This window comes from Leucoraja erinacea, chromosome 6 (genome assembly GCF_028641065.1).
Source record: "Leucoraja erinacea ecotype New England chromosome 6, Leri_hhj_1, whole genome shotgun sequence".
Taxonomy (NCBI): domain Eukaryota; kingdom Metazoa; phylum Chordata; class Chondrichthyes; order Rajiformes; family Rajidae; genus Leucoraja; species Leucoraja erinaceus.
This window is the reverse complement of record NC_073382.1, coordinates 13,258,570-13,283,999: the sequence shown is the minus strand read 5'-3', so window position 1 is coordinate 13,283,999 and position 25,430 is coordinate 13,258,570. Positions and strand designations below refer to the sequence as shown.

Sequence of the window (25,430 nt, the reverse complement as noted above, 5' to 3'; positions counted from 1 at the left end):
TATCACTCTATGAATACATTATACCTCCACCATGCATGAATGCTTCAAAATCAAGTGATCGAGTTTTATTGCCATATACTCAAGCATAGAAACATAGAAAATAGGTGCAGGAATAGGCCATCGGCCCTTCGAGCCAGCACTGCCATTCAATATGATCATGGCTATTCATCTAAAATCAGTACCTCTTTCCTGTTTTTTCCCATATCCCTTGATGTCGTTAGCCCCAAGAACTAAATGTAACTCTCTCTTGAAAACATCCATTGAATTGGCCTGCACGGCCTTCTGTGGCAGAGAATTCCACAGATTCACATCTCTCTGCGTGAAGAAAGTTTGTCCTCCATCTCAGTCCTAACTGCCCCCCCCCCCCACCTTTATTCTTAAACTGTGACCCATGGTTCTGAACGCCCACAACATCGGGAACATTTTTCCTGCAGTTACAGTAAGTGAAAATCTAGCAGGCAAGCAGGATGCTTTCACCAACCACCCCCATTTGAAGTCCACTATCTTCCACTGTTTCTACCCAGTGCTTGGTACTTACTTCCAGCAGCCACTGGTTGTCCTCCAGGATGCACCCTCTCTCCGCTCAACCCCCCCCCTCTCTCCCCCTCTATCTCGCCCCTCCATCTCTCTCTTCCCCCTCTCTCTTTCCCCTCTCTGTCTCTCTCTCTCTCCCCCTCTCTCTCCCCTCTCTCCCTCTCTCTCCGCTCTCTCTCCCCTCCCTCTCTCCCCCTCTCCCTCTCCCTCTCTCCTCCCCCCTCTCTCTCTCTCTCCCTCCTCTCTCCCCCGTCTCTCCGTCCCCCCTCTCTCCCCCCTCTCTCTCTCCCTGTCTCTCTCGCACTCTCTCTCTCTCTTGCTTGCTCTGTCCTCCCTCTCTCTTTCTCCCTGTCACTCTCTCTCCCCCCCCTCTCCCCTCTTCCCCCGAACTCCCCCCTCCCCCCTCTCCCCCTCCCCTAACTCTCCCCTCTCTTTCCCCCCAGCTCTCCTTCTTCTTCTCTCTCCCCCTCTTCTCTCCCCCCCCTCCTCTCTCTCTCTCTCTCTCTCTCCTCTCTCTCCCCCTCGCTTCCCCCCTCTCCCCCCCCCCTCTCGCTTTCTCCCTCCCCCCCCCTCTCTCCCTCTCCCTCTCCACACACTCCCCTCCCCTCTCTCTCCCTCCCTCCCTCCTCCCTCCTCTCACCTCTTTCTTCCCTCCTCCACTCTCTCTCATCTCTCCTCCCTTCCTCCTCCTCTCCTCCTCTCTCCTCCTCTCTCCTCCTCTCTCTCCCCCATATCTCCCCCTGGCTCTCTCCCCCCTCTCTCTTTCCTCCTCTGTCTCTATCTCCTCTTTCTCTTTGCCCCCCTCTCCTCTCTCTCTCTTTCCCCCCATTTCTCTCTTTCCCCCTCTCCCCTCCCTCTTCCCCCCTCTATCTTCCCCCTCTCTCTCCCCTCTCTCTTCCCCCTCTCTCTTCCCCCTCCTCTCTCCCATTCTCTCTCCCCCCCTCTCCCCTTCCTCCCCTCTCACCCATCTCTCTCTTCTCCCCCTCCCACCTCACTCTCCCCCCCCCCCTCTCTCCCCTACCCTCTTTCCCCCTCTCCCTCTTCTCTCTCTCCATTCCCCCCCCCCCCTCCCTAGTCTCTCCTCTCTCCCCTCTCTCTCCTCTCACCCCCCTCTCTCTCTCCCCACTGTCTCCCTGTCTCCTTCCCCTCTCTCTCTCTCCACCTCCCCTTGAGAGTCTGTCCCTTCGGCACAGAGACTCTCGCGGCAGCGGCGCTTCCGATGCCTCCGACGGCCCGGGACATTCGCACTGTCCGGAGTGCTTCATGGCCGAAGCTGCAGCGAGCGACTCGCTAGCCGCGCAAATGCTCGTCAGCCCCACAAACTCACCAGCCCCGGCTCCCCGCATCTGTATCCGCCCGCTGCTTCCATCCCTCCCTCAGCCCCAGCTCTCCAACACCCGCAGTTTATCCGAGTTTTTAAATTTTTGTTGATCACAGAATTTCTCACCACAGAGCGTGAGAAATTTCTGATCAGCGTGAGGGCGTGAGAGTTTGCTTGAGGGCGTGATTCTCACGCTCAAAGCGTGAGAGTTGGCAGCCCTGCCCTTACTGATCAGCCCCTTATACATCCTGTAGTGAACCTCACCTTAAACATTAACCTTATTTTTCTTACTGCCTGACCTGCACATGCTTGGAGTCAGAATACACAGCACATAAATAGGCCCATTGGCCTGACTATCAATGCTGACTGAGTTGCCTAACCAAGCTAATCCCATTTGCCCATGTCTAGCCCACGTCCATCCAAATCTTTGTTCAGTGTCTCATGTCATGATTGTACCTGCCTCAACCAATTTTTCTAGCAGCTTGATCGAAATGTGTACCATCCTCTGAAAATGTTGACCCTGAGATCCCTTTTACCCCTCATTATATACCAGTGCACTCTAGTTTTACTCAATACCTACCCTCAGGAAGAAAACTGTGGCTTATCTATACCCCTGATGATGATAAAACCTCTATGAAGGTCACCCCTCAGTCTCTTGTGCCCCACAGCAAAAAGACCCAGTCTCTCTAGCATCTTCTTAAAGTGAAGTTAAACCTTCCAGACCTGGTAACATCCTTGTAAATCTTTTTTTCCACCCTTTCCAGTTTAATAATATTTGGTTGCCCTGCTTCCTCCAGCAGGGCAACCAAAACAGTACACAGTATTCCAAATATGGACTTACCAACATCTTATGCAGCTGTAACGTGACATCCCAACCCCTATATTCAATATGTTTAAGAAGGAACTGCAGATCCTGGAAAATCGAAGGTGCACAAAAATGCTGGAGAATCTCAGCGGGTGCAGCAGCATCTGAAGAAGGGTTTTGGCCCGAAACGTTGCCTATTTCCTTCGCTCTATAGATGCTGCTGCCTCTGCCGAGTTTCTCCAGCATTTTTGTGTACCCTATATTCAATACACTGACTGAAAGCTAGCCTCCAGCATTTTCCGTTACCTTGCAGATTTCCAGCATAAGGTTTTCATTAAATGGGCATCCTTTTTAAGAATGCCACTTGCAAAAGGAATTCTCCCAATAGCGTTAGTTTCTTCCACTAGCCGGAGCTGTAATATGGAACATAGGAGCTTCTTCAAGGGTCTCGACCCGAAACATCACCCATTCCTTCTCTAAGGAGATGCTGCCCGTCCCGCTGAGTTACTGCAGCTTTTTGTGCCTATCTTCATTGGAGCCGTTATGTTGCTTGCTGCTGCTCTCTGGTGGTCAGCAATCAAAACTATAGCAAGCATACAGAAAGATGCATACCGTTGAGGTGTGCAGTTTATGATTATTTAGATTTATTAACAGTCTGAACAGGTGTACAAGAATAGCGGCAGTCTTCAAGAGTGGAGAGGTTGGTAAAGTGGATAGGCTCGCTCACAATTAAATATAGCACAAAGTATGAAGTGACATATTTTAATGTCGACTGAAGTGCTGCAAACTAATCTGGAAAGAGACACAAGAAATTGCAGATGTTGGAATCTCAAGCAAGAAACATAGTGCTGGAGGAAGTGGGCAAGGCAGCACTTGTGGAGGGAAGAAAAGTTGTCTGTCCATCCCCACCATAGATGATGCCTGATGTGCTAAATTCCTCCAACAGTTTGTTGTATTTTTTTAACTGGAAGGTGTGCTACACAGTGAAACAATCTTTCATAGCAACAGGGCATATATAATGACAGTGTGAGCTGTGACGAGGACGCTATGAGGCTGCAGGGTGATTTAGATAGGTTGTGTGAGTGAGCAGATGCATGGCAGATGCAGTTTAATGTGGATAAATGTGAGGTTATCCACTTTGATGGCAAGAACAGGAGGGCAGATTATTATCTGAATGGTATCAGATTAGGAAAAGGGGAAGTGCAACAAGACCTGGTTGTGCTTGGACATTAGTCACTGAAAGTAAGCATGCAGGTACAGCAGGCAGAAAAGAAAGCTAATGGCATGTTGGTCTTCATTGCGAGAAGATTTGAGTTTAGGAGCAAGGAGGTCTTACTGCAGTTGTACAGTGCCCTGGTGAGACCACACTTGGAGTATTGTGTGCAATTTTGGTCTAATTTGAGGAATTACATTATTGCTATTAAGGGAGTGAAGCGCATGTTCACCAGGTTAATTTCCTACCGTCGTTCACCCTAACTCCATCCCTCGTTCATCTTAACCCCTTCCTTGCTCTCCCTCATTGACCCATTCTCTCCTCTCCCCTCCCTCAATCACCATCTTCTTTCCTCCCTCATTCACCCACTCCTTCGCTCATTCATCCTTCTTCCTTTCTCTCCCTCATTCACCCTAACCATTTCCCTCCGCTCTTTCATTCACCCTAACCCCTTCCTTCCCCTCCCTCATTCATCTACACCCTCCTCTCCCCTTGTTCATCCTCTTTATCTCATTCACCCTCCCCTCTCCTCTCTCATTCACCCTAACCCCTTCCCTCCCCACCCTTATTCAACCACCCCTTCCTCTCCCTTCGCTCATTCACCTTCTCCCTCCTCATTCACCCTCCCTCCTCTCCTCAATCATTCATCCTAACCACCTGTCATTCCTCAATCACCCACTCCCTCTCATCCCTCATGTCCCCATTTCCCCTTCCCTCATTCACCCCTTCTCCTTCCCCTCCTTCACCCCGTCTGTTCTCATTCACCTCCCCCTCTCCTCATTCACCCATCTCTCCACTCCCCATTCACCATCTACCTCCCTCATTTACCCTACCCACCTCTTTCTCATTCAACCCCTTTCCATTCACGTCTTCCCTCCCCTCCATCACTCACCCCTTCACTATTAACCCTCTCTCATTTCCCCTCCCCATTCACCCTCTCCCTCCCCTCCCTCATTCACCTTCTCCCTCATTCATCCTCACCCTCCCTAGTCCAACCTCTCCCCTCCCTCGTCTGCCCACTCCCTCCCCTCCCTCTCTATCAACTCCCCTTCTCAATCCCTTCCCCTCGCATCCCTCATTCACCTCCTCCTTCTGCTCCCCTTCCTTCTCTCATTTATCCATCCCCCCACTCACTCATTCATTCATCCTCTCCCATCCTTCCCTTATTCACCCTTTCCCTCATTCACTCTCTCCCTCTCCTCCCTCATACAACCTCCTTCCGTTTCGACATTCACCCTCTTCCTCCCTCATTCACCCTCCCTCCTCTCCCCTGCTGTCATTCACCCTCCTCTCATTCACCTCCTCCCTTCCCTCATTCACCTCCCTCCCCTCATTCAGACCCTATCACTCCCCTGCTCTCATTCACCCCTACCCCAAACTTCCCTCATTCACCCTCTCGCTCCTTCATCCATCCCCATTCTGTAATTCACCATCCCCCTCCCCTCATTCACCCCCCCCCCCCCCCCCCCCCCCCATTCACCCCCCAGCCCTCTCTATCCCTTGCACCCCTTCCCTTCCCTCCCTTATTCACCCCTTCCCCCTCATCCACCCCCTCTCCACCTTCTCCTCTCCCTCATTCACCCCTCCCCTCCCTCATTCACCCCCTCCCTTCCCCTCTCCACCTTCTCCCCTCCCTCATTCACCCCTCTCCTTCCCCGGCTTCACCTGTCCACTATGAGACTAACATCCCTCACCCGTTCCCTGGGGTGGGAGATTGCAACTGATCCAACAAATGCAATCAACCTGGCGTGCACAATCAAATAAGATCAAATAGAACAAGTTGTCCTACAACTTTAGGCTGTGCTCTCCATACGCAAGAAGAAGACCCGTTCCCTCAATCAATTAGTCACTCTCCCACTCCCTCAATCACCCCCAATCTTCCTCTGTCATCATCCGTCTCAGTTTTCCCCCAGACTCCCTCTCCAGTTGCCATCAAAGATCCTATAGCGGAGCAAGATAGACTACTCCTGCAAAATCCAATGGACTGACGTGTAGTACGCAACGGAGCGCAACGTCCCACATTTCAGTAATCTGGCCCTATCTTTGACCCAACCTGATTTCAGTTATGCTTTCAGTTAAAACGACACATACCTTGTACAGGGAGGAACTGCAGATTCTGGTTTAAACCGAAGACATACACAAAAGGCTGGAGTAACTCAGCCTATCAGGCAGCATCTCTGGAGAGAAGGTGATATTTCGGGTTGACTTTCTTGATAGCCGCCATGACCCGTTAATGAGCGATTTCACTCTCCTCCCTCCATTACTACAAAAAAAAACACTTTCATTTCCCTGGATGGGTGGAGGGGGGCACCCGAATGCTGCAAAAAACGTAATTTTTTTTTGTGTGTTTTAAAACATTGCGGGACCAGTGTTTGTTTTTAGAAAGAAAGTAGACAACATGCTGGAGTAACTCAGCGGGACAGGCAGCATCTCTGGAGAGAAGGAATGGGTGATGTTTAGGGCCGAGGCCCTTCTTCAGATACTTTGTTTTTAGAAAACTGTGTTTGACCTACCAAATAAATGCAACATTCCTGTGAAGGGGGAATAAACGGAGATGTGCAAGTGTCGGGATTTCTCTCTCTCCCAAACACATCCTGTGCATGAAGTCGCAGCTTTATCCTGCGCTACTTAATCCAAGGGCGAGCGGCCAGACGGACGAAAGCAACGATCATGAGCGTGGAATAGAAACATAGAAACATAGAAATTAGGTGCAGGAGTAGGCCATTCGGCCCTTCGAGCCTGCACCGCCATTAATATGATCATGGCTGATCATCCAACACAGTATCCCATCCCTGCCTTCTCTCCATACCCCCTGATCCCTTTAGCCACAAGGGCCACATCTAAATACCTCTTAAATATAGCCAATGAACTGGCCTCGACTACCCTCTGTTGCCGAGAGTTCCAGAGATTCACCACTCTCTGGTGAAAAAAGTTCTTCTCATCTCGGTTTTAAAGGATTTCCCCTTTATCCTTAAGCAGTGACCCCTTGTCCTGGACTTCCCTAACATCGGGAACAATCTTCCTGCATCTAGCTTGTCCAACCCCTTAAGAATTTTGTAAGTTTCTATAAGATCCCCTCTCAATCTTCTAAATTCTAGAGAGTATAAACCAAGTCTATCCAGTCTTTCTTCATAAGACAGTCCTGACATCCCAGGAATCAGTCTGGTGAACCTTCTCTGCACTCCCTCTATGGCAATGATGTCCTTCCTCAGATTTGGAGACCAGAACTGTACGCAATACTCCAGGTGTGGTCTCACCAAGACCCTGTACAACTGCAGTAGAACCTCTCTGCTCCTATACTCAAATCCTTTTGCAATGAAAGCTAACATACCATTCGCTTTCTTTACTGCCTGCTGCACCTGCATGCCTACCTTCAATGACTGGTGTACCATGACACCCAGGTCTCGCTGCATCTCCCCCTTTCCCAATCGGCCACCATTTAGATAATAGTCAGCTTCCCCGTTTTTGCCACCAAAATGGATAACCTCACATTTATCCACATTATACTGCATCAGCCAAACATTTGCCCACTCACCCAGCCTATCCAAGTCACCCTGCAGTCTCCTAGCATCCTCCTCACAGCTAACACTGCCCCCCAGCTTAGTGTCATCCGCAAACTGGGAGATATTGCCTTCAATTCCCTCATCCAGATCATTAATATATATTGTAAATAGCTGGGGTCCCAGTACTGAGCCTTGGGGTACCCCACTAGTCACTGCCTGCCATTGTGAAAAGGACCCGTTTACTCCTACTCTTTGCTTCCTGTTTGCCAGCCAGTTCTCTATCCACATCAATACTGAACCCCCAATGCCTTGTGCTTTAAGTTTGTATACTAATTTTTTATGTGGAACCTTGTCGAAAGCCTTCTGGAAGTCCAGATACACCACATCCACTGGTTCTCCCCTATTCCACGCTACTAGTTACATCCTCAAAAAATTCTATAAGATTCGTCAGACATGATTTACCTTTCATAAATCCATGCTGACTTTGTCCAATGATTTCACCACTTTCCAAATGTGCTGCTATCCCATCTTTAATAACTGACTCTAGCAGTTTCCCCACTACCGATGTTAGACTAACTGGTCTGTAATTCCCCATTTTCTCTCTCCCTCCCTTCTTAAAAAGTGGGGTTACGTTTGCTACCCGCCAATCTTCAGGAACTACTCCAGAATCTAAAGAGTTTTGAAAGATTATTACTAATGCATCCACTATTTCTGGAGCTACTTCCTTCAGTACTCTGGGATGCAGCCTATCTGGCCCTGGGGATTTATCAGCCTTTAATCCATTCAATTTACCCAACACCACTTCCCGGCTAACCTGGATTTCACTCAATTCCTCCAACTCCTTTGACCCGCGGTCCCCCGCTATTTCCCCTGCAATAGGTGACATGTCGGGTTGAGACCCTTCTTCAGATTGAGTCAGGGGAAAGAGGAACAAGAGATATAGACGGTACTAAGGACAAATGAATGGAAGATATGCCTATATCTCCCGTTTCCCTTTCCCTTGACTGTCAGTCTGAAGATGGTTCTCGACCTGAAATGTCACCTATTCCGCTCTATGATCGTTACTTTCGTCCGTCTGTCCGCATGTTCGCTCGCTCTTGGTGCCGGCGCTTCTCCCCTCAGACTCCGCCAAACAAACAAACAAACACACACACAGCATGTCCGGCAGATCGGTGCGGGCCGAGACCAGGAGCAGGGCGAAGGATGACATCAAACGGGTCTTGGCAGTTATGAACAAAGTATGGTTATGGTAAGGAGGAAATTAAAAAAAACATCCGAAGGAAATAGATGTTTAACAAAAAAAGGCGATCGTTCTGTGTCCGTGTCGGAGGGGGAGGGGAGGGGGGGATTGAGTGGGTGCAAGATTTTCTGGAGCCCCTTCCTAATGGCAATATTTTTCTTTTCACAAATTCATTTCACTTGCACTTTACGTGCAATGTGATGAATAAAACCGTATTGTATTGTATTTTGTATGTTCACAGTTAATAAGGAGGACTAGGCAGGAATGTCAAAATGATCACCCTGCAGCTGAGAAACAAAAAGATGATTTGTGTATGAAGACGCCATGACCAAAGCAAAGATACTAGTAGAGACGAAGGTACACAAAAATGCTGGAGAAACTCAGCGGGTGCAGCAGCATCTATGGAGCGAAGGAAATGGTGGCCGATTGGGAAAGGGGGAGATGCAGCGAGACCTGGGTGTCATGGTACACCAGTCATTGAAGGTAGGCATGCAGGTGCAGCAGGCAGTAAAGAAAGCGAATGGTATGTTAGCTTTCATTGCAAAAGGATTGCAGTATAGGAGCTGAGAGGTTCTACTGCAGTTGTACAGGGTCTTGGTGAGACCACATCTGGAGTATTGCGTACAGTTTTGGTCTCCAAATCTGAGGAAGGACATTATTGCCATAGAGGGAGTGCAGAGACGGTTCACCAGGATTCCTGGGATGTCAGGACTGTCTTATGAAGAAAGACTGGATAGACTTGGTTTATACTCTCTAGAATTTAGAAGATTGAGAGGGGATCTTATAGAAACTTACAAAATTCTTAAGGGGTTGGACAGGCTAGATGCAGGAAGATTGTTCCCGATGTTAGGGAAGTCCAGGACAAGGGGTCACAGCTTAAGGATAAAGGGGAAATCCTTTAAAACTGAGATGAGAAGAACTTTTTTTCACGCAGAGAGTGGTGAATCTCTGGAACTCTCTGCACAGAGGGTAGTTGAGGCCAGTTCATTGGCTATATTTAAGAGGGAGTTAGATGTGGCCCTTGTGGCTAAGGGGAATCAGGGGGTATGGAGAGAAGGCAGGTACGGGATACTGAGTTGGATGATCAGCCATGATCATATTGAATGGTGGTGCAGGCTCGAAGGGCCGATGTGGCCTACTGGACTGCCACCTAATTTCTATGTTTCTATGAAATAGGCAACGTTTCGGGCCGAAACCGGTTACTGCAATGGCGCTGGCGATTACCCATGACACTACTACGGCTTTGTCGTCCAGTGAGCGAGCTGTAGGATCTTCGGTTGCCATGGTTTCCTCTGGCCCTGTGTCGCGTCGCGCCGCGTCACGCGGTCGCGGGGTGATGACGCGTGCGGGAGCGGGAGGTCGTCATGTCGTTTGTTGTGGACTCCGTCATCATGTTCTCCTCGCAGGTCAGTAGCTGGGACCGCAGGCCCAGAGCAAGGCCGGCGCTGCCGCTTCCCCCAGTGCCCTGTGCCGAGGCTCACACCCTGCGTGCATCTTGTCAGCGCCATCCTCGGCCACTCGGCCCCATTCTACCGCCTCCCCCCCTGACCCGCCACCGCTGGGTAACCAGGCCTGTGATTGCCGGCGCACTCTCCTCCTACTGTTCAAGAAGGAACTGCAGATGCTGGAAAATGGAAGGTACACAAAAATGCTGGAGGAACTCAGCGGGTGCAGCAGCATCTATGGAGCGAAGGAAATAGGCAACGTTTCGGGCCCGAAGACTCAGGCTGAAGAAGGGTTTCGGGCCGAAACGTTGCCTATTCCCTTCGCTCCATAGATGCTGCTGCACCCGCTGAGTTTCCCCAGCATTTTTGTGTACCCACACTCTCTTCCTATGTTGGGAACCTGGAGAAATCATTCAAGCATGGTTCACGGAGTCACAATGCGACTCGCATAGCACATAAACAGTCCCTTCGCCCCCTCGTTCATGCCGACACAGATGCCTTCCTAAGTTCTTAAGGAGTTGGACAGGCTAGATGCAGGAAGATTGTTCCCGATGTTGGGAAAGTCCAGAACAAGGGGTCACAGTTTAAGGATAAGGGGGAAATCTTTTAGGACCGAGATGAGGAAAACATTTTTCACACAGAGAGTGGTGAATCTCTGGAATTCTCTCCCGCAGAAGGTAGTTGAGGCCAGTTCATTGACTATATTTAAGAGGGAGTTAGATGTGCTCCTTGTGGCTAAAGGGATCAGGGGGTATGGAGAGAAGGCAGGTACAGGATACTGAGTTGGATGATCAGCCATGATCATATTGAATGGCGGTGCAGGCTCGAAGGGCCGAATGGCCTACTCCTGCACCTATTTTCTATGTTTCTAAGTTCGTCCCATTTGCCCGCGTTTGACCCAGATCCCTCTAAACTTTGCGTATGAACTGTAGATGCTGGTTGACACTGAAGGTAGACACAAAATGCGAAATAGGCACCATCTCTGAGGAGAAGTAATGGGAGATGCTACCTGTCCGACTGAGTTAGTCCAGTATTTTGTGTCTATCTTCCCTCTAAAGTTTTCCTATCCGTGTACTTTTTAAACTTTGTAATTGTACTTGCCTTTACCATTTCCCCTGGCAGCTCATTCCAGCACTCTACTTTTCCCTGAGTAAAATAGTTCATTTTCTGGAATTATATCAATCAGATTTTGTATAATTAGTCTTCCTATCAGACTCTGGCAGCTCATACCCAGCTCTCCATGTGAAAAGGTTGCCACTGAGGTTCATTGTAAATCTCCCCATCTACTTTCATTGGTGGCCCTCGGACTACCCTTGATCAGACTTTGCTGGCTTTACCTTGCACTTAACATTATTCCCTTATCATGTATCTATACACTAAATGGCTAATTTGTAATCATGTTTTGTTTTTCTGCTGACTGGTTAGCACGCAATAAAAGCTTTTCACTGTATTTCAGTACATGTGACAATAAACTAAACTGAAACTCATTGGTATGTCTGCTGTTGATCCCCTCAACTTTAATAGGCAAAAGCAGAGTGACCCAACAGTACATTTCAGCAGTGGAACACTTCAAAGTAGGCATACCTTGAGGAGTACATTTCAGCAGGTGCTCTTCTTTATTGACGTTACAAATCCATTGCGGGATTGCTAGTACTCTACTTTTCCCCAAGTAAAAGGGTATAGCAGGGCTCGGAATTAGCGGTTGCCCAGTTGCCAATGGCAACCCACAGTCCCGCCAGGCTACCTAAAAGCCATGTCATTTTGCCCGGCTTGGCAAGCACCTGGGACATCTATCGTTTAATTCTGTGCGGGCCCCCTCTCTATCTTTCTCTCTCTCTCTGTCACTCTACAGGGAAAGAAAGTTAAGCAAAAGCCCTGTATAGCTGCTGGAATTGTATCATCAGATCAAACAAAATTACCATTTATCTTGTTACCAGTCTCAGACTTGCCAAACTTTGACTTGAGGCCTGAAGCTAGGGTGACACCTGTGCATCATTAAAGGAGTGTCACTCTGTCAGAGATGTCTTGAAAATGAAGTTAAACCAAGTTTCTGTGTGTTCTGCTAACAAGAAAGATATTTTTAAAAATCTTGTAACTCTACTGCTTTCTCCACGAGGTGTCATCACCAATGTCCCCAACCAATTAACATCACAGAAACAGATGATTGCATTTCTGTTTGCAAAAAGCTATAGATAGACATAAAATGCTGGAGTAACTCAGTGGGTCAGGCAGCATCTCTGCAGAAAAGAACTAGGTAACTCTTCGGATCGGAACCTTTCTTCAGACTGAAAGATAGAGAAGGCCAAAGGAAACAGAGCCGGCACCAGATGACAACAGAAAGGATGGAGTCCATAATGGCCCATTGTTGGCTGGGTAAGATGTGCTAACGACAGGGATACAAGGATGCGAGCAATGGAATTAGTAGGATGTCTAGTGTCTGGGAGGGGGGGGGGTAAGAAATGCAGGAGTTAATTGAAATGCGAGAATTCAATGTTCATACCACTGGGTTGTAAGCTGCCAAAGCAAAATATGAGGTGTTGTTCCTGTAATTTGCACTGACAGCGGAGGAGGCCCAAGTCAGTATGGGAAGGGGAGTTAAAAGGTTTGTCAACTGGGAGATCGCGTAGCCCAAGGCAGACTGAGCGTCGGTGAAACAATCACCCAGTTTGTGCTTGGTCTTGCCGATATAGGAGCCCTCACCAGATACAGTAGATGAGGTTGGTAAAAACAATACGTTGGGTGCCAGGAAGTGGAATTAACTTAGTTTGTTCTGTTGACTGCAAGGCTAAAGTGGCTTGCTCTTGTTCCATAAATGTTCATGATTCCTGATGCGTAATAGCTGGGCGCAGTAGTTCCTGTATCAGTGAGCTTGGCTACAGCACCACAAGGACCAAAATTCTACAATTCACACAAATTTATTTCTGTCTTTGTCATTTATCTCAGTAATTAAACCTGCATAATTGATCAAATGTTTAGTCTGTTCCTAATGAGAATGTTTTTATGTATTAAAAGCATAAATGTAAGTTATTGATTTTGCGTGGTTTTCACAGATACCCAGGAGAATGGCATTGATTAATTACATTCCAGTGTACTCAAGGCAGATCTGTATCTTTTCGCCCTCTGGACACTAATCGCATTCAAATTTGCAACTTCTATCCTAGCCCAAACCATGTCCTGGATTCTCTGTTTGTATCTCTCCCTCCTTCAGGATGATCCTCCACTCTCCACCCCCAAACCTCATCCATAGCATTCAATGCTAACATAGATACGTAGATACATAGAGAATAGGTGCAGGAGTAGGCCATTCGGCCCTTCGAGCCTGCACCGCCATTCAATATGACCATGGCTGATCATCCAACTCAGTATCCCATACCTGCCTTCTCTCCATACCCCCGATCCCTTTAGCCACAAGGGCCACATCTAACTCCCTCTTAAATATAGCCAATGAACTGGCGTCAACTATCTTCTGTGGCAGAGAGTTCCAGAGATTCACCACTCTCTGTGTGGTTCCGGAGATTCACCACTCTCTGTGTGGCCTCCTCTATATTGGTGCGACCAAGCATAGACTAGGTGACTGTTCTGCATTGCATTTACACTCTGTCTACATCCGCCATCTTGAGCACCACGTTGTATGTCATTTCAACTCCCCTTCCCGACTGTCCTCCGTCTTCTCCACTGCCACGGTGAGGCCAAGGGCAAACTGGGAGAACGGTGCCTTATGCATCCACTAGGGTGGCTCACAACCCAATGATATAAACATTACATTTACCAATTTCAGACAATCAACATCCCTTAATGTTATTTTTCCATTCCCACCAGCCCACTCAATATCTATTTTCCTTCACCTTTTTTATTTCCTTCTCCAACCTGGTTCTATCTGCATTTGATCCCTCAATTATTTGGGTTCACATCACTTACCAGACTCTGTCTCACCATTCTCTCTCACTTTTATATACTGGCCATTCTTCCTTTACATTCAGTCCGGAAACAGGGCCTCAACCTGAAATGTCGACGATCTCCATGCTTTCATAAATGCTGCTTGAGCTGGTGATTTCTTGGTTCAGTTCTTGTGCTCCAGATTCCAGCATCTGCAGGCATCTGCTGTCTTCATTGACTAAGCTGTTGGTCACCTGTCCTAACATTCCCATGCCCATTCATTCTGGTCCTAAATATTGTTTGGATATAACACCTGTAATGCGTCTTGAGCCATTTGCCTTTGCTAAACAATACAGTATATACAATTGTCGAACTATTTTGGTGCTCCATTGTAATCGGATATTTAAATATTTTTTTCCTCACCAGGTACTTTTCTTTGGCTTCGGATGGCTTTTCTTCATGCGGAAGTTATTCAAGGACTATGAGGTAAATTCCCCAACACTAAAATTCACACTGAGCTGTAGATAGTACTGAACTGCACGTATCTTGGTTTGGCCACAAGCACAGCTCCGTGGACAGCTGTAGACATCGGTTACCTCGGTTAAACCACATGTGGCGGACACAGAGAGCTATGTATAATGACCATTGACCACACAGAGAGCTTGGTATAATGAACATATAAAATCAATCTGAAGAAGGATTTTGACCCAAAGCATTACCTATCCATGTTCTCCAGAGTTGCTGGCTATGAAAGTGCAGGAGAACAATGTGAAGATTAAAGGCTCGCAACCGATGGGCATAATGACTTTATACCAGGTCGTTAAGCTGGAAAATGTGCAGAGATGAAATACGTGGATGGTGCCAGTACTCGAGGACATTGGTTTTATAAACAGGTTGGGCAGATTAGGACTTTAGTCCTTGGAGAGTTGGATGCTGAGGAATATTCTTATGAGGGGGTACAAGATCATGAGGGGACAAATGGGGTGAATCCAGTCATTTACTCAGAGTAGGGGACATAGGTTTAAGCTGAGTAGGGAAAGATTTAACAGGTACCTAAGGGGCAACATTTTCACACAGAGGGTGGTTGGTGTATGGAATGAGCTGCCAGAGGATGTAGTTGAGGTAGGTGGTATAATAACATTTAAAAGACATTTGGACAGGTACATGGATAGGAAAGGTTCAGAGGGATATGGACCAAATGTGAGCTGATGGGACAAGCATAGATGGGGCATCTTGATCTCCATGGACAAATTGGGCTGAACAAACTGTTTCCATGCTGTATGATTCTGACGAAAGCATGATGCTCATTTCCTTAGTTCTTTGTTAGCCACTGTGACAGTCTGAGCCATTTTGGTATCGAACCGTTGTTGGTCAGGCTCGAACTCTTGCGTGGACCAGGCGTGATCTGGGCCAACCAATCATGCAGTCATGGGGGCGGGCCCTCGTGGGGTTAGAGAACAAAGGATTTGGCGGTTGGAGTTTAACTCGTGTGTGCTCACGAGCGATGGCATGGTATAGTTAAATATTAACTTGATGTGTGCGTGAGCGACAGGGCTGTATCGGTTAATTATTAAACGGAATGTTTACACAATGCACGAACCTCTACAGTGGTGACCCCGATGATCCAAAACGGCCTATTTTGGATTTTATCATGTTTGCAGCCGACAACCCAGATCAGCAAAACACAGTTTCGATCAAACTGCCCACTTCCTGGACATCACAGCCCCACGTGTGGTTTGAACAGGCTGAAGCCCAGTTCCTCATTCGCCAGATCACTGCCGATGCCACCAAATGCTACTACATGGTCAGTGCGCTGGACCAGGACACTGCCGGGCGCCTAATCGATTACCTTCGCCAGCCACCAGCCGACAGCAAGTACAAGGGCCTCAAAACACTCTTCTTGCACACTTTCGGTCTCAGCAGCCGCAACAGGGCAGCCAAACACCTGCACATGGATGGTCTAGGTGTCCGCAAGCCGTCCGTGCTTATGGATGAAATGCTCACCTTGATGGATGGACACATGGATGCCTACTGTTCGACCAGGTTTTCCTCGAGCATATGCCTGATGACATCCGCCTGCTCCTCGCGGACGACAATTTCACCGACCCCCGAAGGCACACATGGCAATGAGGCCAGCCATGCCTCGGCCTCGGCCGGACGCCAGTAGTGGCTACTGCCAGAAACATCGCCTCCTCTGTACCTGGGACCGTCATTCGGGGCGGCATTTTCTCGTGGACACGGGAGCAGAGGTCAGTATTTTGCCCCCATCGGAGGCCAACACTCGTTCCGGAAAGAGGGGACCTTCTCTGGCCGCAGCCAATGGCGGCAACATCAAGACGTACGGGGTCCGCACAATCCCACTCACCTTCAACGCCTATCACTTCAATTGGCCCTTTACTATCGCCGACCTCTCCCAACCGCTACTGGGTGCCGATTTCCTCCTGGTGCACTCCCTGCTGATCGATGTGACAGGACAACGTCTCGTCAATTCTGAGATGTTCGAGTCGATCGCCTTGAGCCACGCAGAATTGACTGCGCCACATCTTGGCTCGGTGACCTTCTCCGACAATGAGTATGCCTGGATCTTGGCCGGTTTCGCCGACTAACCTCACAGTTCACAACGGCCATACCAAGAATAGGGTGAAGCACCATATCCCCACCACCGGACCGTGACTCCATGCACGCGCACGCAGGCTGTCCCCCCGACAGGCTGTCCCCCCCAACTGGCCAAAGATGAGTTCCGCAGGATGGAGGAAATGGGCATAGTGCGCTGCTCAGACAGCCTGTGAGCATCTCCACTTCACATGGTCCCCAAAGCTGGAGACCCTGTGGGGACTACCGCCATCTCAACGACGTCACAACTACTGACCGATATACTGTCCCTCACATCCAGGACATCACGGCCAATCTGGACAGCGCCAAGGTTTTTTCCCAAATCGTCCTGATACGTGGCTACCATCATATTCCTGTCCACCCAGACGACATCCCCAAGACGACTCTCATCACCCCATTTTTGAGTTTCTATGGATGCCTTTCGGCCTCAAGAACGCCGCCCAGGCTCTCCAACAGCTCATGGACACGGTGTGCCGCGGGCTGGACTTCGTGTTCATTGACCTCGACGACATCCTCGTTGCCAGCCGCTCTGGCCAGGAACACCGTGCACACCTCCGGCTGCTCTGCCAGCGGCTCAAAGTGCATGGCCTGGCCATTAACCTTGCCCAGTGTTAGTTTGGCCTCCCTTCCATCAGTTTCCTCGACCACCACATTAACCAGCACAGTGCGGTTCCGCTCCCGACCAAGATCGAGGCCATTCGCCAGTTTTCAAAACCCTCTACAGTGAAGGGATTCCAAGAGTTTGTCGGCATGGTAAAATATCACTGTTTCATGCCAGCAGCCGCCAGGATCATGCAAACGCTGTTTAAGGCCCTGGCCAACATGCCGAGAGAGCTTGTTTGGGACGACGCAGCCACGACCGCTTTCAACAACGCCAAAGAGGCACCGGCAAAGGCAACAAAGATGGTACATCCACGGGCCAACGCACCAACAGCTCTCAGGGTGGACGCATCTAGCACGGCCATCGGCGGAGCGCAGGAACAACTGATCAATGGAAGCTGGCAGCCCCTCGCATTTTTTCAGTCGTCATCTGACCCCCCCCCCCTCTCAAGCAGAAATACAGCGCTTTCAACCGGGAACTCCTTGCGCCCTACCTGGCCATCCGGCATTTTCACTCCTTCCTTGAGGGCACGGGTTTCACAGCTTTCACCTACCACAAGCCACTCACGTTTGCCTTTGCTAAGGTGTCTGATTCCTGGTCATCCCAGCAGCAGTGCCACTTGGCCGACATCTTCGAGTACACGACTTGCGTCCAGCGCATCGCAGGCAAGAACATAGAAACATAGACATAGAACATAGAAAATAGGTGCAGGAGTAGGCCATTCGGCCCTTCGAGCCTGCACCACCATTCAATATGATCATGGCTGATCATCAAACTCAGTATCCTGTACCTGCCTTCTCTCCATACCCCCTGATCCCTTTAGCCACAAGGTCCACATCTAACTCCCTCTTAAATATAGCCAATGAACTGGCCTCAACTACCTTCCGTGGCAGAGAATTCCAGAGATTCGCCACTCTCTGTGTAAAAAATGTTTTTCTCATCTCAGTCCTAAAAGACTTCCCTCTTCTCCTTAAACTGTGACCCCTAGTTCTGGACTTCCCCAACATCGGGAATAATCTTCCTGCATCTAGCCTGTCCAACCCCTTAATAATTTTGTAAGTTTCTATAAGATCCCCCCTCAATCTTCTGAATTCTAGCGAGTACAAGCCGAGTCTATCCAGTCTTTCTTCATATGAAAGTCCTGACATCCCAGGAATCAGTCTGGTGAACCTTCTCTGTACTCCCTCTATGAACAACCAGGTCACAGCTGCGTTGTCTCATACCGCCATCAATGCCATCCACGGTTTGGCCCCACAGCGAGAGGATGAGGAGATGCTCGCCTACCGTACCGCCATCTCAGGCCTGTTGTTGGAGGATGTGCGATTAGAGCCCACTGACACCACGCTCCTTTGCGACGTGTCTAGCGGATGGCCATGACCCATCATCCCCGCAGCCTTGCGCCGCCGGATTTTCAACATGGTTCATGATTTGACTCACCCTTCCATCCGGCCAACAACGGCACGGATGGCAGCCAAATTCATGTGGCACGGGTTGCTCAAACAGGTCGGCAACTGGGCCAGGGCGAGCATCCCCTGTCAACCCTCAAAGATTCAGCAACACATCAAGGTACCGCTGCAGAATTTCGCCCTGTAACACCGGCGTTTCGACCACATCGTTGGACGCTGCCCCCATCCAGAGGTGTCAACCATCTTTTCACCATCGTGGACCGAGATGGCCGGAAGCCGTCCCGCTCTTGGATACCTCCACTTCCACGTGTGCACGTGCCCTCACTGTCCACTGGATCGCCCGCTTTGGTGCGTTGGTGGACATCCCCTCTGACAGGTGCGCGGGTCACCTCCGAGTTGTGGTCAATTATCTGCTTGATACTCATCTGAACAGCACTACGGTCTACCACCCGCAAGCAAACAGCCTAGTGGAGCGTTTTCACCAGCACCTAAAGGCCCGGCTCACAGGCCCAGACCGGATGGATGAGTTGCCGTGGGTCCTGCTGGGCATACGCGAGGTTCAAGGTTCAAGGTTCAAATTTATTTGTCACATGCACCAATTAAGGTACAGTGAAACGAATTACCAAGCAGCCATACAATTAAAAAGAACACTCAATACACAATAGAATTTAACCTAAACATCCACCACATCATTCTTCACTGTGATGGAAGGCAATACAATTCAGTCAATCTTCCTCCTTTGTTCACTCGTGGTCGCCGCCACGGACGGCCCCATGTACAAGCCCCCTCGTCGGGATGATCGAAACTCCGACGACGGGACAGATCGAACACACTTGCGGCTTGGAATTCCCAAATCGGCCACTTCCTTACCAGAGACCGCGGCTTCAGGATGTTATTGGCCACTGGCCGGTGGTCGGAGCTCTTCTAGTGGCGACCCCTGGCATGGGATCCCAGGCTCTGGATGGTAAGACCGCACCACGCTCACGGCTAGAAGCTCCGCAGACCATGGCTCCACGATGCCAAAGTCACCAGGCCAGCGATCAGAGCACACCTTTCTGGCGATCCCCGGCAAGGGATTGCCCCGCTCCGCGGTGGAAAGTCCACGCTGCGCCTGCTGCTGAAGCTCTGGTCCCGACTCTGGGAAAGGCCACTCCAAGCTGTCAGGCGAGGGGGGGGGCGAAGAAACGACATGGAAAAAAGTTGCAACTCCGTCGAGGTAAGATGACTGAAAAACGGTTTCCCCCTACCCCCCACATAAGATGCCGAGAGACATTAAAACAAACATTTGGACATACTAAAAAAACAAATAAAAGTTGAAATAACAGACACGCTGCGGGCGAGGTAGCTGACTTGCAGTGCCTCCCGATGGGAAGCACTGTCCCGAAGGAGGACCTGGCAATTTCTTCGGCCGAGCTGGTGAACAGCGCCCCGCTTATAGTCCCAGGGGTCTTCATCCCAGTGGCACATGGACATCAGGAACCGACCATGCTGACGCACCTCCGAGGGTCATGTGGTGGGCTGAGCCATTTTGGTGTCGAGCCTTTGTTGGTCGGGCTCGAACTCTCGTGTAGACCGGGCATGATCTGGGCCGACCAATCGCGCGGTCAGGGGGGCAGGCTGTCGTGGGTTTAGAGAACAAAGGATTTGGAGGTTGGTGTTTGACTCGTGTGTGCTCACGATCGACGGCACGGTATTAATTAAATATTAACTTGATGCGCACGTGAGCGACAGGGCTGTATAGGTTCATTATTAAAAGGAGTATTTACATAACGCATGGACCTCTACACCACCTCAATTTATTGTGAATGCCTTTTTTTCCACATCTGATTCAGTGCTCTCTTCAAAATGCAGCGGCATTCCTTATTATATATAATGTATTCCATTATAGGTATTCCTATAATGCCAACTCTCTTTTTTGTTGTAGGTCCGACAGTATGTTGTCCAAATAGTTTTCTCAGTGATGTTTGCTTTCTCCTGCACTATGTTTGAACTCATCATCTTTGAGATTCTGGGTCTTTTAAATAGCAGGTGAGTGTATCCTTTATTGTAATTGCATAGGTTTAAACCTCCCAGTCTGCTCAAGAACATCCTTTTAGAGTTGAGTTGTACACAAAGGATAGCAGAATTCCTTAAAGACTTGATTTGGAATTAATTGTATTCTGGTTACATCTCAAGCACAACAATGCAAAAAGATACATTTTACCTCACTTTTATTTACATCGAAAAATGTTTTGCTTCAGTTTTTAGGGTAACCCGAGGCAATTTGTTGATTAAGTTACTTTGAAGTGTACAGGGATGATATCCATGCTACAGAAGGGTTCTGTTCGTGAGAACTCAGTAAACTCAATTTTCTATAAATTGGAAATGACCATAGAAACATAGAAAAATAGGTGCAAGAGTAGGCCATTCGGCCTGCGAGTCAGCACCATCATTCAACCGTTTAAAATCAGTACCCCTGCTTTTCCCCCCGTATCCCTTAATTCCTTTAGCCCGAAGAGCTAAATCTAACTCTCTCTTGAATACATCCAGTGAATTGGCCTCCACTGACTTCTGTGGCAGAGTATATCACAACTCTCTAAAAATGTTTTTCCTCATCTCAGTCCTAAATGGCCTACCCCATATTTTTAAATTGTGACCCCCTGATTCTGGACTCATCCAATGTCAGATGCAGGAACATTTTTCCTGCATCTGGTCTGTCCAATACTGTAAGAGTTTTATATGTTTTGATAAGATATCCTCTCACCCTTCTAAATTCCAGTGAATACATTCCAGTCGACCCATTCTTTCATCATATGTCAGTCCCGCCATCCCGGGAATTAACCTGGTGAGGCTACGCTGCACTCCTTCAATAGCAATAATGTCCTTCCTCAAATTAGGAGACCAAAATTGCACACAATACTCCAGGTACGATCTTACCAGGGCCCTGTACGACTGCAGTAGGTCCTCCTTGCTCCTCAACTCAAATCATCTTTCAATGAAGGCCATCTTGCCATTAGCTTTCTTCAACTGTACCTGCATGCTTACTTTAAGTGACTGATGTACAAGCACGCCCAGGTCTTGTTGCACCTCCCCTTTTCCTAACCTGACACCATTCAGATAATAATCTGCCTTCCTGTTCTTGCCACCAAAGTAGATAATCACATTTATCCACATTATACTGCATCTGCCATGCATCAGCTCTCTCACCCAACCTATCCAAGTCACCCTGCAGCATCATAGCATCCTCATCGCAGCTCACACTGCCACCCAGCTTTGAGTCATCCGCAAACTTGGAGATGTCACATTTAATTCCCTCGTCTAAATCGTTAATTTTCTATTGTAAATTACTGGGGTCCATGCACCGAGCCTTGCGGTACCCCACTGGCCACTGCCTGCCATTCTGAAAAGGACCTGTTAATTCCTACCCTTTGCTTCCTGTATGACAATCAGTTCTCTATTCATGTTCTTACCCTCCCCCCTATATCATGTGCTCTAATTTTGCACACTAACCTCTTGCACGAGACCTTGTCAAAGACTTTTTGAAAGTCGAGATACACCACATCGACTGGCTCTCCATTATCCATTCTACTTGTTATATCCTCAAAAAATGTCAGATTAGTCGAGCATGATTTCCCCTTCATAAATACATGCTGACTTTGACTGATCCTGTCATTGCTTTCGAAATGCGCTGCTATAACATCTTTAACAATCGACTCAAGCATCTTCCCCACTACTGATGTAAGGCTAACTGGTCTATAATTCCACGTTTTCTCTCTCCTTTCTTAAAAAGTGGGTTAACATTAGCTACCCTCCAGCCCACAGGAACTGATCCAAAGTCGAGAGAACGTTGGAAAAGTATCACCAATGCATCCATGATTTCTAGGGCCACCTCCTTGAGTACTCTGGGATGCAGACCATCAGGCCCTGGGGATTTATCTGCCTTCAGTCCCAACAGTTTACCAAACACCATTTCCTGACTAAGACTAGGCTTGTATTCACTGGAGTTTAGAAGGATGAGGGGGACTTATAGAAACATATAAAATTATCAATGGACTGGACAAGCTAAATGCAGGAAAAATGTTCCTTATGTTGGGCGAGTCCAGAACCGGGGGCCACAGTCTTAGAATAAAGGGGAGGGCATTTAAGACTGAGGTGAGAAAAAACTTTTTTCTCCCAGAGAGTTGTGAATTTATGGAATTCCCTGCCACAGAGAGCAGTGGAGGCCAAATCACTGGATGGATTTAAGAGAGAGTTGGACAGAGCTCTAGGGGCTAGTTGAGTCAAGGGATATGGGGAGAAGGCAGGCACGGGTTATTGATAGGGGACGATCAACCATGATCACAATGAATGACGGTGCTGGCTCGAAGGGCCGAATGGCCTCCTCCTGCACCTATTTTCTATGTTTCTAATGTGGACTCCCTTTAGTTCCTCCCTCCCACTTGGTCCCCTAGTATTTCTGGGAGATTGTTTGTGTCTTCCTTAGTGAAGAGAGAACCAAAGTACTTGTTTAACTGTTCTGCCATTTCTTTGTTTCCCATTATAAATTCAACTGTCTCTGATTGTAAGGGACTTACATTTGTCTTCACTAATCTTTTCCTTTTTACATAGCTAAAGAAGTTTTTAGAAACAGTTTTCATATTCCCCACAAGCTTTCTTTCATGCTCTTTTTTCCTCCTCTTAATTAACCCCTTCGTCCTCCTCTGTTGAGTTCTAAATTGCTCCCAGTCCCCCGGTTTGCTGCTTCCTCTGGCCAATTTATACGTCCATTCCAAAGACCAAAGGAACACCTGAAAAGTGAGATGCCTTCAAAAGTGTGATGTTAAGAGTACAGATAATTTTAAGGAAAATCAAAAGAGATTTTCTAAGTGCATTTTAAGGGAAAGAACTAGAGAAAGAATTGGGCCACTCAAAAACTGAAGCAGTCATCTTCTATGTGGTGTCGCAAAGGATGGGCAAGGTCCTCAATGAGTATTTTCTCTTCTGTATTTACCATGGAGAAACATGAATACTGGGAAATTTGGGACAGTTAATAGACGTCTTACAGAGAGTCCGCATTACAGTTGAGATGGTGCTGAATGTCCTAAGGTGCATTAAGGTCTTGTGCCCAATCAGATATATCCAAGGACACTGTGGAAAGTTAGAGAATAAATTGCAGGCGTCATAAGTGATAGGAGCAGAATAAGGCCATTCGGCACATCAAGTCTGCTCCGCTATTCAATCATGGCTGATCTATCTCTCCCTCCTAACCCCATTCTCCTGTCTTCTCCCCATAACCTCTGACATCTGTACTAATCATCATTAGACATGTGTCAAGTACCAAAAAACAGGCTAATAGTGAGCCTCTATAACCATATAACAATTACAGCACGGAAACAGGCCATCTCGGCCCTACAAGTCCGTGCCGAACACTTATTTCCCCCTAGCCCCATCTACCTGCACTCAGACCATAACCCTCCATTCTTTTCCATCCATATACCTCTATTTAAGAAGGGCTGCAAGGAAAAACTTGGGAACTATAGATCAGTGAGCCTGACATCTGTGGCAGGCAACGAGGTACAAGAGAGGATTCTGAGGGATAAAATATGTATGCATTTGGATGGATTGGGGCTGATTAAGGATAGTCAGCATGTTCTTGTACCTGAGCGATCTTCTGAATCTGAAGAGTTTTTTGAAGAAGTAATCAAAAAGGTTGATGAGAGCAAAACCGTTGATGTTTTCTCTATGGGCTCCATCAAGGTATTTGATAAGGTTCTAGGTTAGGCTGCTCTTGTACCAGGAGAGATCTTCTGGATATCTTAATGAAGAGGGTTTTTTTAAGATACAGTACAACCTCAAAAAGGTCCGAAAACCGGCCATTTTTTCCAGAGCAAAACCCAAAACGACCCACGTCAATGTTTATACTACTGTATGGGCTCCAGACCGGGAGATGCAAGTAAATCATTGCTTATTTGATAAGGTTCTAGGTTAGGAAGGGGTAAACTTTAATTCTTAGTCCCCTACCTGGTCGGAGAGGCGGGGAGCGGTCAAAGGGTTAGTGCAGTATCCGCATGGCGATCCAGGGAACTCTAGCCCTGGCTGAAAATGCGCGGGCCGCGGCCGGAGAATTGGGTCGGCAGCGTCGCAGCGCTGGAAGGAAGCGGGCACACAGGGTGCCGTGGTCCGATGGTTCGCGGACGTTTTTGGAGCAGCGCAGCCAGGGGTAGAGTAGCTCCAACCGATATATCCAGCGACGCTTAGTGTGTGTGTGGCCACAGCGTTCCGGAGCTTGCCGGGCGATCAGGCATTGCCCGCTGGTATCCCAGCGCTGCGACGCCGCCGATTCCCGCCTTTGCCGCGCAGCCAGGGGTAGAGTTGCCGGGGGTCGGAGCTCCAACCGGCGCCGCCCGCGGCCGGATTCCGCGAGGGGATGAGACCATGTAGTACTAAGAATTAATTAGACTCCACACCACCACACATTCCCTCCAAACTAACTGTAACATTATGCAATGATTCACCCGGTCACCGGGAAGGCATGCTCCAGACTTTTCATCAAAACCTACCTACTAGCTAAAAATCTTCCATTCTGAAATCCGAAAATGTCCGAAATCCGACAAGTGTCTGGTCCCAAGGCTTTCGGATAAAAGGTTGTGCACCTGTATATGATTAGTGGTGTGCCTCAGGGATCAGTGCTGGGCCCATTGCCTTTGCAGGTTTATATTAATGATTTGGATGAGAATTTTTAGCCTTGGCTGCCCTTCGGAACCGATTTTGTAAAGAGCAGGCTGTAGAAAGACAGTGTAGATGAAAATAATTGTTACTAGTAAGTGAACTGTGACAAATGTTTATCTGGAGACACAATAGACTGGGATCTGGATCAAAAAACAAAACTGCTGGACGAACCACTGAGTTACTGCA

At 48.4% G+C, this 25,430-nt stretch overlaps 1 protein-coding gene across 3 annotated transcripts in view; it reads left to right on the top strand.

Annotated features, from left to right (window-relative positions):
- Positions 1-9,919: 9,919 nt before the first annotated feature.
- si:ch73-390b10.2 (Golgi pH regulator) overlaps positions 9,920-25,430 on the top strand; it is a 63,572-nt gene continuing 48,061 nt past the window's right edge. The window contains exons 1-3 of one of the 3 annotated variants that reach the window (XM_055636643.1): positions 9,920-10,022; positions 14,364-14,423; positions 20,482-20,585. In XM_055636643.1, the coding sequence (XP_055492618.1) occupies positions 9,981-10,022; positions 14,364-14,423; positions 20,482-20,585 (206 nt within the window). In that variant the 5' untranslated portion in view covers positions 9,920-9,980. Of the gene's footprint in view, positions 10,023-12,238; positions 12,435-14,363; positions 14,424-20,481; positions 20,586-25,430 lie in introns of those variants that run through there. The other 2 variants (XM_055636644.1, XM_055636645.1) reach the window with 2 other exon arrangements.